Raw genomic sequence first — 13589 nt, 5'->3', positions numbered from 1 at the left:
TGAAATAATTATTGAATTTATTGATAACAAAAATAGAAATCGTTTATTATTATTTAATAAATTTAAACATGAAAATTAAAATAATTTATTCATTTGACCAGATCCAAGAAATTTCTATCCTAATATTTGGTGATAATATTTAGATTTAAGTGATGAATATTTTTTTTCTGAATAAAATTTTATTTTTTTAATCTAAATTAAATTATGTTATAAATATATAAAAAAAAACTAACTATTTAAACCTTAGTATTGAATTAAAAGTATGCATAAGATAATAGATAACAATCTTGCATATGGCAAATGATGCAATATTAATTTGGAAGTTAATTGTGATATTATTTATATTCTTTTCCTACAAGCTACAAGTCAATAGTTATTTACTATATATTACTTCTACTTGCTATATCATTTCTATTTACAAAAATGATTGCATAAAAAGTACATATATATTTTTTTAATTCAAATAACTATTGCCTGTTCTCTTATAAAAAGAAGCAAGACAAAAAAATTATAACTGATTTTTTAAAATAAAAATATATTATAGTCTGTTAGTAATTATTTGAGTAATTTAGAAAAAAAAAAAAAACAAACAAACAAACAAACAAACAAAATCAAAAAAAAAAGTGGCTTGTAGGTAATATTATTAATTCACTTAGCCATCAATGTAGTTCTACTTACATGCTATTAATTTGATGCTTAAAATTTCTTTACAAGGAGGCTTATAAATCATTATTATTTTGGTTAAGTCAAAATAAAATATTTATACTTTAAATTATATTAGTAAAATATTAATTATCTTTACCACTACAAATATATACCACTTTAATATTACATTATATGTATTTGTGAATGAATATATATATATATATATATATAGTTTTTTTCAAAACCAAAGATTATATAACAAGGAAAATTTGATAGATTTGAAATATTAATATAAAAAATTAAAATTACCAAATATTATTTAATTAGCTATTAAATAAATTATAGCAAAGACATTTGATATTCAAATAAAATAATTATAAATATATTACATACTCAATTCTAAGGACTTAAAAAAAACGATCTACTTGATTGTCTTGGTTTTGTAAATTCTATAATCTTAATTTAAGATAGATCATAAAGCACGCTACATTAAAATTATACTGAAATATTAATATAAAATTTTTAGTATTTTTTTAATAAAATTTTTGTTTTGTTTTGTTTTGTTTTTTTTTTTTTGCATAATATTATTAAATAACCTATAAAAATTATTGCAAATAAAGATAATCTATGCTTGGTTACTTATATAAAAAAAATCTTGATATTACTATTTCAAATAATGAAACCTTTAAGTATATTTTTTCAATAGAATTGCAAAATACTATAATATATGTATGTTAATTGATAGGTTATAAAGGTTAAAAATATATTAATATATTCACAACAATGAAAAATTATAATATCTATTGACAAATAATAAGAAACTAAAACACAGTAAAGCTAGAATAGAGTACAAAATAAACATTGACAAGTCTATGAATTGGTAAAGACTTAATTTTATACATTCTAACTAACAAGAAAACCTTGTAAGTTTTTTTGAAGAACCAAAAGACTTGTACAGTATGGGATGCTTCTATGGTAGTTTTCAACTTAGAATTCCAATAGACCTCTAAATGAAGATTAAACAACCATATGATTTTCTAACGATTTTGATACGTCAAAGATGAAATTAAGAATTCTTTTACTACATTGTTTAAATGAAAGAAATGTTAAAATTTGTCTAATACGTAATGAATGTAAAAATATAATTTAATCACACATCCAACTCAATACTTAGGCAACAAAAAAAGTTACTCCCACAATTTTCAAACATGTCTCATATCTCCTACTGTGATATAATATTTTTAATACTAGATATCATTAAAAGTCTGCTATTGAGACATGTTAAGAAAGATTCATAACTTTTACAGGTTTCTTAGTCCCAGTAAGTGAGGTCACCACTCAAGAAGAATGTGAAAAGAGAAACTCTCTATTTCTCTCTTACAGCCAGAAGGCATAAATCATGTCTTCAAATGGACGGATTCTGCATTGTTGTGAGACATTCAAGAGTTTTCTTCAGAATCATAATTAACGAATTTCTTATAGTTTTAATCACTAGCTATAATAAAAGACTTGCACCACAGGATATAGATATGATCAAATATTCAAAATGGCACATTTTCTCCATTTAAGGCTAGTGCAAGTTCTGGTGAAAACACACAAAGTGAACAATACTTAAAAGGAGTAATACTGAAAGACTATCTTCACAACACTTGATTAAAAGAAACATAAAAAAAAGAAAAAGTCCAAAGATGAGCGAGAAGAGAGAGGAAGAGGTCAGTCGAAAGTAATCGGTTGAGATGCAAGGTATTCAGACATCTCAATGGCTAAAAGAATCATGTGGTACAAATCATGTGGTACTCGCACACAAACGAAAGAAGCATCGACTCTTCGCTCTATAATCAGCACATTTTTCATGAAAGGAGGAATGCAGCGAATATGTAACAGTAGGCATGGAATCAAGACATTAATTCCAAGAAGTTAAAGAAGTCAAAGGACGATCACAAGCTGTACAAAAGGACCCACTTGAGATAATTACTCTAAATCATGAATAGGAAGGATCAGAGACATTTCATGCGAAGGCCTTATACACATGTTAACACTGGTTTTGGATCTCAAAACTACCAATGAAAATCCTCACCAGTATGAAGAATTCCTCGGGGAGAGAATTTTCATGGCCTGCTCATCGTCACCACCTGAGGCTTTCTTTGATGGGGACTTCGTGTTCTTTCGCTTTACTCGTCCAGGTTTGCCACCACCAAATGGGCTACAGAGGGCAAAATCAATGTGCTTTTTCGCTGTTTGATCGTCAACAATTTTCTTGCCAATCCTGTTAAATATAAATTGGAATGTTGAAAGATGATAAACCAGCGTTTGCAGAAATGATAGATCAAATACCTGCCTGAGGTGAATCCGTAGCAATAACTACGGTGGAATTGCAAAAAAAATTAACTGGGGGAGTTTGCAATGAGTTCAGTCCTGGTTCATATCACTGTCCTACATTGAAGGATCTTTGTTCTCAAGCTTTCATCAACTATAATGCTAACCTCCACACTCAAAAGCCCTCATTACATCTCACGATTGTTGATTCTACAGATTCATTCACTGATAAAACGACTGAAAAGTTGAACTAGGATTGCCGGATGCGGCGGCAACTACAGCAAACCGAGAAATACTTGCCCAAATATCGCACTGACCTGATATGCCGCTGCTTGATCAATACAAGCGTGGTGGATAGACTTGCCCATGCCAGACTTAAACACAAGGATCTGAAGAGATTGTTGCTCCAGGAGATTCTCCACGATGACAGCGAGCAATTAATCGAGCTTGCAAAGGCTCTCATCCTATGGCCTACAACGGCTCATGCGTCGAAGGAGCGACTTCCCCTCAAAGATACGCCAAGTATTCTTCTCATCGAGAATGCGCAACACACAGGCATTGTTGCAGATACGGCTTAGAGCACATAGCACCCTCCAGAACTCACGCTTATTGTGCAGACCATACTTTCCCGCCAGCTTTAGCCCAGCGTCGAGACGCTACTTGTCGCGACTTCTTCAAGCTCTTCCCATCTGCAGCAACTGCAATTCAGCGATTCTCCATTCGCAAAAACCCAGCGGTTACTGTCCTTCACAGCAACCCCATCTCCACACTGAAGACAGATTAAAAAAAATTGATCTCTACAGTTGCCACATCTGAGACAATTGTCGACACATCCTGAAATCCTCATTCGATTCCAAACTGCAAATAGTGAGATCCAAAAGCAATAAGGGACATCTGCAAATGCAATCTGCAGACACAAGGCGTTGGTAACGCTTACGGTTTCGGAAGCGTGTATACCCTAAACTTAAAAAAGAAAGACATGAAAAATTTGGTTGAAAAATTCACAACTCGGTTCTGCGGTGACTATAATCATGTTTAATAAGTGAGTGTGGCTGAACACAATGAGACCCAACTTTTGAATGAGGAACAAACACAACAATTCAATATAACAAAATGCAGTGTGTCTAGTATTCATGGATCACTTATATTTTTGGTTGTCATAGTGGTTTTTTTCCTTTCTATTATGCATTTAAGTTTACAAAAAGTTCCATAAGTGACTTCATTTGGGAGCACATGCAAACTTCAAAGTACACATAAACATATCAGTATTTATTTCATTTCTTTCCATCTAAATGTACAATTCTGCAGTTTGGTCTTAAACCTCTGCAAATACAACAGAATGATAGCACATTCTGTCACCTAATGCCACAAGCTATTTTTTTGAAAAAAGTGAGTTGAAATGGGGGTCATTGTTCACGACAAGAAATTCAAAAGAAGATTTTAAATGAAAAACGTGCTAAGATACCCACACATATTTCAACAAGGGGAGAATTCAGAGTTCTGTGTAGGTAGTGCTATTGAAGAAATTATTGAAGAAGGTAATAGTCTAGAACATGGTAAAACAAATAGCATTACTGTGTTCAGCTCTGGATTGTGGTTCCCTTCTTGCTACATAGAAAAGACAAAAAACAACATATTTTAACAGTTCAAACCCCCCACCCAACTAGGACCAAAACCTGCTATTACTTGTAAGATGAATATATGCACACACATGCTTCTATTGAATGTTACTAAAGACTCAAAAAAAACCTCTGTATTGCTTCCAAGGATCCAATTCTCATGTGTTCCCTTTGAGCAACTCAACATGAAAGAGAGAGGTGTTAAAACTAGCTAGTATGAAAAATGAAAATAAAAGACTTAACCTCCAACCCTGAGCAAAGTTTCAAGGAAATCAAGCACAAGAGAGCCAAATTGAATGAGAAAATTTCCATTCTTTGTTGCCTTTGAATTCACTTGGTACGGACAGAAGCAAGTGTGTGCCACCATCCACAGGCAATGCTAGCTGCACGCCCACCATCATTCATTGTTACTTGCATTGGCAAATCTCTATTGTTGCAGTCACCCAAACCCAACTGCACACACACATACACACACACACACAAAGAAACCACCATCTGATTGTGTCAGTGCATCATTTGTCCTGTATTCTGTAAACCAGTGGAAAGCCAAGGCTTTGATATGTCTATGTTCAAACACATTTTCAAGTTGATCTTTCTATATTTAACATTAAACAACTGTATTTCAAGTTAAACAGTGTGTAAAGGGACATAAAGCATGAAGGCAAAGCTGAAAGATACTTGGCCATATTTGTTCCAACCCCATGCAAAGATTTTTCCTGATCCTGGAAAACAAACAACATCAGTGAGATGGAAGTAATACTAAATTAAGGGCACACAAAGCACCTCAATTGACCTAGTAATGCACCCAACATTGTCAAGATTTTGATTTAATTACTGTGAAAAATAAACAAATAAAAACTAGAGTTGAGAGACAGAGAGATAGTGAGAGGGATATGAAAAGGTAGGATGTTTGATCTGCATGCCTATCCCACAGCCAAGGCCAGACAATTGAATTGTTCATTGAAGCAAAGAAATTTCTGTAATTTCTTCAGTTTTTTTAATAAATAAAAAGTTTCTGTGTGAACACCTGTTAGCACAACACTGTGGCGTGCCCCACAGGCAACAGCCACAGACAATTCATCTCCCAAAAGTGGTGCATCAATCAATCTTGGAGACAACTGGAACAATGCATAACCTGTGTTAGTGTAATGGGCTCACAATTAACCAAACAGAAAAACAAATTGTGTGTGTTTTAAGTTAAGAAAGCAACAATCAAATGCAAGCACCTAACAATGAATGACATTAGTAAGCACCCAAAACCATCAAAAAAAGAAAGATGATTTGGAACAATTACTCAAGGATTTCAAGGAAAAAAAGAGGTAACCTCAGCATTATTCCCACCCACACCAAGTTGACCAAATTGGTTTCCACCAAAAGAATAGACATCTCCAGTATTAGTGATACAGAGTGTGTGCCACAAGCCTGCTGCTATGCCTACAATGCTCAGTCCTTGCAGTGTTGACACATGACTAGGGCTCAGCTCATCTTCAGTACTACCTTGGCCAATCTGCCAAAACAACAAGGGCACAACATTTCAATTTTTAGTTTTGAGAAGGGTGATTATGAGTGTGTTGGTGAGATGTTTACATCATTTGTTGAATTTAATTTGGATGACAAAGGCAGCTAAGAATCTTCAATTCTAGGTGGTTGCATATACAAATCACCCGTTTGGTGGGATAAGTTTCAAATAGCTGCACATCAAAAAAGTAACCATCGTATCATTAATGACAAGGGAATAGTCAATACATGAGCTTCTCAGAAACAACACAAAAGTAATGAACAAATGTACAACAAAACCATAGGATGTGCATGTAAACCTGGCCATAGAGACCCCATCCAAATGTCAACACTGCTCCAGTATCTGTTTCAGGAAATTAAACAATGTTCACTGTTACAGGTATGTTAAAAATAATGTAGCAACAGGGAATGAGTGAATGACTTAAATTGATAACTAATGGTAATGAATACAAAGGTTGCAACTGTTGAAGTAAACTGTTGTGCAATGAACAAATGTACAACAAAACCATACCCAAATTCACCAAGTTCTGCACTGTGAGTATTATTTGTGTGGACAAGTAGACAGCATACATGTGATCTGAACCTAGTCACAACATCCCAATCAGGCTGTTGAATAGCTGAAACTGTACTAACTGTGGAAAACACCATGTTAAGTATATTTGTTTTTTTTCTTTTAACAAAGGACACATTGTAGCAGAAGGACAGTTGGGCATCATTCTTCTTCACTGATAGAGTTCCTGAGTTAATACATGGGTCATTTATTGACATTGAATTGTGTTCTTTACTTTCAGTGTTAGATGGGCCATTACTTTAGAAAAAGCATTTAATACAACAAGATGAGAATGGTACAGAAGGGAGCTGTGTAATTCCTTTTCTATGTGTACCTGTGATGACAGCACTGTGACGGCCTCCACATGCAATTGCTTTTATGTAGCTCCCAGGAATAGGAACTCCACTTCTAGCATTACCAGTGTCCGTCATATTGAAGCAAGGTATGTGCTGTGGAAATGACACTATCCTGATGCAGGAGCCTAATCCAAGTTGGCCCTCACCTCCATAACCCCATCCCCAAACTTGACCTACATCTGTTTCCATGTGATTAGTATTGTCTAATTTATATAATAATGAAATTAGAAACTTAAATCAGAATTTAATATTACAAAAAATTCAAACAGATGATTTCCTAGAAAACTAGAAGGGAGGAATACCGGACGTTAAATTCTCTGATTAAAATAGCTGCTTATGTTCCTACTTAGATATTGAGAACGAACTTAATATTCTAGACTTAAAACAAAACCTACTGTTGAGGAAGTGGGAATGATTCTCGAAATACAACGCACACCTGACAGAGCCAATGTGTGGCGTCCTCCTGCAGCAACTGAACTGATTCTGATGCCAGGATCCAGTTTTACCAAACAAGGTGGAGCAAAAGCATTCTCTTCGGATGCTTCAGGCGATTGTCCTTCAGCACTGTTTGTTATAACCTTTCTTCTCTTTATTACTTCTTCTGCACCGTCGCTTCCAGTAGTTTTGCACGCCAAGTTTCGAAGAGTTTGCTTGCCAGTAGGTTTGGTGCCTCCCAGCAATCCCCCAGTAAGTCGTAAAGGTGACTGCGAGGTCGTTATTGGAACATCTGGGGATAAGTCATTCCTCTGCGGTTCGGCGCTGTCATCCGCAATGTTGAGCTTTAAGCTGGAAACACATTCACTCCAACCCCAAGTGTAAACCTCCCCGTCTCCTGCGAGCATACCGCAGCCTATTTTGGTCAATTAATTACGAAAATTAAAACTCGAGGCAACGCTGACAAAACACACTGATTTCTTCATAGCTCTGATTTTTGGGAAAAACCGTACAACTATGGTTAAGATTGGCTACCAGGCGGCCAAATTTTTCATGAACACCTTAACCTTGAAACTACGCAGTGTACATGCATGATGGAAGTCAAAGGGTAATCAGCGCACTGTCGGAGAAAATGGAAAGATAATTCCAGGCATGAGAGAGTCGGACGTGTCTCTAGTAGCAACAGACGAAAACAGAAATACCGTAAGTGCTTGTGCACAACAAAATTGGTTTTTGATACTCAACCCAGTTACTAACTGAGTGGACCTGGTCACATCATGATAATAAAATTACTGCATTCACGTCTATTAGACCATGAAATAAAGGTTGCATGCTACCACCACATACGCAAAACTTTTAACCCTAGAAAACACATTCCAGATCACGAAGTGTTCCATGTCCTGATACCTGCAGGTACTGCAACCACTTCTCAACGCTCTCACGTCGTGATGCTTCGACTTAGTAAGGAAGTTAAAACAGTAGAAAAGATAAAAGATTAAAGAGTCAAATGTGGTTCAGGGTTCTAATTTTAGCAGGCCAAGAAAAAGGCATCGATTTTACACCTGATCAACGACAATCGTCGACATTACAGACAGAATTGATTTCATGAATCTTCACAGTGTTTATATTACTGTGACCACCAAATAAATGATCTACATGGTTGAAAGAATAGTCCCAAATATTTAAAAGCTCCACAAGTTACATGTTCAAAGTTAAGTAAATTCATGAATCAGTTACTCCAGTCACTTTGTGGACACACATTCGCGGCATTTCTCATACGTAATGACAATACCTACACCCGAATATTTGGGACTGTGAAGGTGAAGTATTAAATCGACTACACAGTAGTTTATCAAGAATACCAAAGTCAGTAGAATTATGTTAAGCATAATGTCAAACCTCATAGATAATGAGCGAATTCAAATGGCATGATAACTGCTGCCGGTGATCCTCCCAAATTCACTAGTTTAAGAATTGTAGGAAAGCATAGGCTCAGAGGAGTCTACGATGCATGCGCACGTGAATCTTACCTGCGCTTTCTGATTAAACTGATCAACAGTCGAATGACAGCTGATTGAAGCTAGAGACTTTCACAGCACAGCAAGTGCGTTCAGACGTTTAGTCTGTTAGTATAGAATCAGGTTAATAGTTGGGAGTCTAAAGAATTGCACCGGCATCCAAAGTCATACGTTGACAAACCAAAAGATGAAAAGACGACGATCTCTATAACGTCGTCATGTTGTCACTTGAGTCACGAAAAACAGTGCTAGATTTCACGTAACTTGGCTAAGGTGATTCAGTATATATTGATTAGTAGATTTTTTATTTTGTGCTTGTGGACTGAAGGTAATCTCTACTGCCGTGACAACTTGACAACCAGTATCGTCTTTCTTTGCACTTGTTGAATAATGTTATTTAGGTAGAGTGTCTTAACTTACATCACAGGTGAGCAATTAGACTTCTACTTCCAGAATGTTATGCACATTCCGACTCCATGACTTCCGCATAAAATTCGTAATAATCCATCATCTAAACGTATCCAAACGTAACAACTTCACCCATTGTGGTTACGAGGTCATAAGATGAGCTGATTGCAGAAAATGCTCCAGAGCTGCACTCTTGGCATCAGCCGACTCGTATCATCAACAGAGACTTGCGAAGACAAAATCTCCCACATGTTTTAGAATAAACGAAATTGATTACCAAGGAAATTGAAAAGTTGGTTCTTGAGATTTACGAAACGTCAAGAAGCAATGAATCCTACAACTGAGAGTAAACTAGACAGAAAATACTCCGCCAATTTATCTGGAACTCAAATGGTTTATTCTTTTCGAGCTTTGCAAGCCAATTTTATGATAAGAAAAAGAGGTGAGAACTTAAAAGGCCTACATTTCTGAACTGATTCCACTTAGAGGTGTGAAGAAATTACTCAGGGACCGAAATAAATGTGAGAATCTACGCAGTGTCGCACAGCGGATTCTACAGGTTCTGTGGAAACTATGGAAGGTGTACTCTGAAAGAGGCTTGTGCGTATCGAACGTCGGGCTAGCTTTTAACCTAAGTCTAAGTTCAATATTGCTTTACAACTGACGAGATATTTCCAAAGCAAGAATGAATATAATGCGCTAATTGGAAATCGAAGAACCCGAAACATGCTAGAAGAGAACAAACTGAAAACCTGTGCCAGGACAAGGTGACTAGATAGATCAGTCCTGCTGCCATTCCGATTGAAACAGCAGAGAATGAACTACGTTAAAAACAAATCAACAAAAGTTTCTAGCTTCCTCCATTGTTGAGAGAATCATTCAATCTCCACGAATTGAAATAACGAGTTCTCTCTTGATAAAGAACGGAGGAAGTGACGCTTACAAAAAGAAATAGAAGGATAATAATAGGCGCTCATAATGCCGCCTGTTTCCATTCTTCACAACAGTTATGATATCCGCTCTCCAGACAGTAGTTTTCTTTTTGCTAAACCGATACCTGGATGGAGAAGCGAATGTAATCCTTAACAGTAGCATATAATTCTGATCAGAAAAAACTTTTAGGATTGCTTCCTCAAAAGCACCTAATCTAAATCAAAATTATTAACTCGCATGTGCCCACATAACCAAACGACCCAAAAAATAATTTGATGAAAAGAAAGCGAGCCAAACTTAATACTATTCTTCAGACGAGGCACTGGAATAGTGTAAGAAAAACATGAAAAAGATGGTATGGTTAAAAGGTGAAGTAGACAACTAATCACCTGTAACAGCTGCACAATGTGCCCAGCCTCCGGCAGCGTGAACGATGGGCGAGTCTGTTGGCAAAGGATACAGCTCGGGAACTTCCTGGGCAGGCACGAAACACCCCCAACGTGAGCCATCTCCTACTATACTCTCTTCAGATCATGCATAGGGCTAATGCCAGCGGATTTTTTTTCCGTGTATCCAATGAGTTCTCTTTCACAACCAGCAAAGACGTCACATTAACCGAAGACGAGTGATTCACATATTGGATTGTACCACAAGCTTTACCCTTATGATTTCACTTTGCAATGATCTAAATTTCTTAAGTTGTTCAGTGCCTTTTTTGCGTGATTAACAGCTACAGAGCTAGCTTGAACGCAAAATCGAACACCGAGAATGAGCCTGCTGACATGGTTTTGTTACCCGCGTCATACCAACCCATAACCAGAGCAATTGTAGAGGTATGATCAAGCCACATTCTATTCTCTCACTGGTGAGTGATGCAAAGCGTTGCTCGGATGTTTCCTTTACTATTCCTAGAACTCCAGGCAGCTGCAGAGCTCCATGTGAGGGTCCGCACCATCAGCCGACTTGCACCGTGATGAATATTCAACCTTCCATGCTCTAAAGAAGAGAACAATACCCACCTCATGCATAACCTTCATATATCATTCTCTTACCTGTTGTTTGCCAGAGATTAAGTAGCAATGTCCATGGTCTGTAGTAGAACCCCATGTATTAAGGTTACCAGATTCTGCATAGAGCACCCACACATGGCAAACATTTTTATACAACTATGAATTTATGAGAAGCAATTATCGTTACTGAACCCCCTCCCTCCTCCCCCCCCCCCCCCCCCCCCCCCCCCCTAGTCCACACCTACACATACAAAGTTTAACGTTGCTAATAGATTTAGCTTTCGCCAATCCATGTGCACCTCGGTTGGTCTTGTTGATTCAGATGGATCGACAAACGAAACAACGATACGCTTACTCTACACAGTATTTTGTCAAATACTGCAACTTTTGCTGCTGGAAGGGTATCGTCAAGTCAATATGTACCAACTGTTACCTTCACACATCTGACTCATACTGGTGCCTTCCTCGTGTTGACCAAGACAAACATTCTTATTTCGCTTTCGTCTGAAGGGTAAGAACTTTCTGAAAATTTCTCTGAAAATTTCTTGCAAGACCTTGCACGCGTCAAATATTTTGAGATTTGGCATCAGAGCCATCGACAGGTACTTTCAATCTGTTTTTCTGGAAGTCGTCAGTCAATTCTGAGGGTGCTGCTCAATCAGCGTGTTAACCTTGACACAGCTTTGATTCTCATATTCTCGAATTGGTATTACAAAAGTCCAATGATCTGAAAAGCATTTGTAGCGTACAACAGCATACTCTCGAGTATTTAAGGTATGCAAACATCTCAGTGTTTCCCTTTCGTTTTCAACACTAGAATAATTGCAGGATACACGTTGTCCGAAGCCTACACCACATGCACTTGAATTCTCATCCATTCAAAAAAGTCTTGATCCAATCGACCGTCTGACAATGTGCTCAGCCTGTGGGATTGATCCTTCATGGCATGTTGCATGGTGGGGTTACAATGTTGCAACATAAATAAATTCCATGAAACAGGTTGGTTGGGAGGATTTCCTGCATCATCAGTCGACGGAGAACACACGGTATGGTCAGGCTGCATACCAGAGATGGCTATTCCAAAGCCACATCCGCCATTGCAGACTGTCTTGAGCGGATCGTTCAGCACTGATACTGGCACCGGTGTGGGCTGCAACAGCGGCGTTCGCTGAGGTGACGCGGCCGGCAAATACCCCCACATCCGCACACTGCATTCTCCTGCCGCTGCATTTTCCCCGCCTACATATCCCATTGCAACTCCAATATTATGTGTGGGGTATCCTGTCCTCTTTGTTTCATTCCCTTCTTCTCCTCCCACTGCTTCGATTCGCCCTCTAAACCCCACACGCACCAAATCCCTCCGTACCTGCAATAGTTCTAAGCCCACAAAACACGCGAATGCCAACAGACAATGAGCTACTAAATACTATTTTCATGAGATGGAAGAAACAAAAACCTCAGTTACCTCTCACCAAAACAAAAATCAGTATTTAAAACTCTAAAAATGGGTAGCATGTGTAAAAATACTACCACACTTCTCCGTGATTCGCATTGAAACACTATCTTATAGGACTGACCTCAAGAGAAACTATACCACTACTATCTGCAAGAAAATACATGCTCGCCCCGACGCTAATTGCTCTCTTTACTTACTGCAGCTCCAGCCAAGAAGAAAACACGGGCATCGAACATGGATTAGAGGCTAATATCTTTGCAGTGGCTGTGGCTCGTGCGCGCGACAGATGGAGCAGGGGCAGGCTTACCAAGCAAGCAAGCAAGCAAATAATAATAATAATAAATCAGTCTCGGAAGTTCCAGCAAGAAAAGGAACAACTGTGTGTCATGGTCCCATAGAGGCGAGGAGCATGCAAAGCGGGGCAGGAGTCGAGGAAGGCAAGGCTGGAAGATTAGACCCCGCACTCCACGATATTTGGCGGGGATGTCGCAATACAAATCAATTTTTTCGACAAGTGGCCTGTAGAGAGTATCTCACGCTGCTTGATCGAATTAAAGCTCTCCACCTCGTGGTTGAGTCATGTGGGTCGATGCGATATTTTGCGCCGATGTGGGCCCGGATTTGGGCGGCCAATGGAGGTGCCGTTTTGGATCTTTGTGGTGGGGCCCTGCAGGGTTTTGGAGTTTCCCAAGATGCTCAAGTCGTTTGATTGAATTCGCAACTGATAGGTTGTCGTTCCCGGCCACCTCTAGTCTAGTGCTACTTTGGGTGTCGGTGGCGATCATCATACTTGTTGGACTACGTGACATCTTAAGAGCTGATGCAG

At 37.9% G+C, this 13589-nt stretch overlaps 1 protein-coding gene and 1 pseudogene across 3 annotated transcripts; both read right to left on the bottom strand.

Moving 5' to 3' along the window:
* Positions 1-2535: 2535 nt before the first annotated feature.
* LOC112276608 (small ribosomal subunit protein uS4z pseudogene) lies at positions 2536-3723 on the bottom strand (annotated as a pseudogene). Its single transcript, XR_016500522.1, has 3 exons — positions 3719-3723; positions 3279-3633; positions 2536-2911 (listed from the first exon to the last, which is right to left on the bottom strand). The product of XR_016500522.1 is annotated as a small ribosomal subunit protein uS4z pseudogene (transcript).
* Positions 3724-4459: 736 nt separating this feature from the next.
* On the bottom strand, positions 4460-13286 carry LOC112277059 (PH, RCC1 and FYVE domains-containing protein 1). 2 transcript variants are annotated; one of them, XM_073531169.2, is made up of 11 exons: positions 13071-13286; positions 12373-12684; positions 11350-11423; positions 10687-10771; positions 7441-7836; positions 6983-7183; positions 6398-6441; positions 5905-6087; positions 5608-5698; positions 5259-5302; positions 4460-5033 (listed from the first exon to the last, which is right to left on the bottom strand). In XM_073531169.2, the coding sequence occupies exons 2-11, from the start codon at positions 12557-12559 to the stop codon at positions 4911-4913; spliced, it is 1428 nt and encodes a 475-aa protein (XP_073387270.1). In that variant the 5' UTR covers positions 12560-12684; positions 13071-13286; the 3' UTR covers positions 4460-4910. The 2 variants fall into 2 exon arrangements, with proteins under 2 accessions (XP_073387270.1, XP_073387268.1); XM_073531167.2 differs by having other exon boundaries at positions 12961-13101.
* Between the last annotated feature and the right edge of the window lie 303 nt (positions 13287-13589).

Source organism: Physcomitrium patens, chromosome 24, assembly GCF_059467195.1.
Source record: "Physcomitrium patens ecotype Gransden chromosome 24, ASM5946719v1, whole genome shotgun sequence".
Lineage (NCBI taxonomy): Eukaryota > Viridiplantae > Streptophyta > Bryopsida > Funariales > Funariaceae > Physcomitrium > Physcomitrium patens.
Note: the sequence above shows the minus strand (reverse complement) of the source record. Positions and strands in the feature narration are given on the sequence as shown.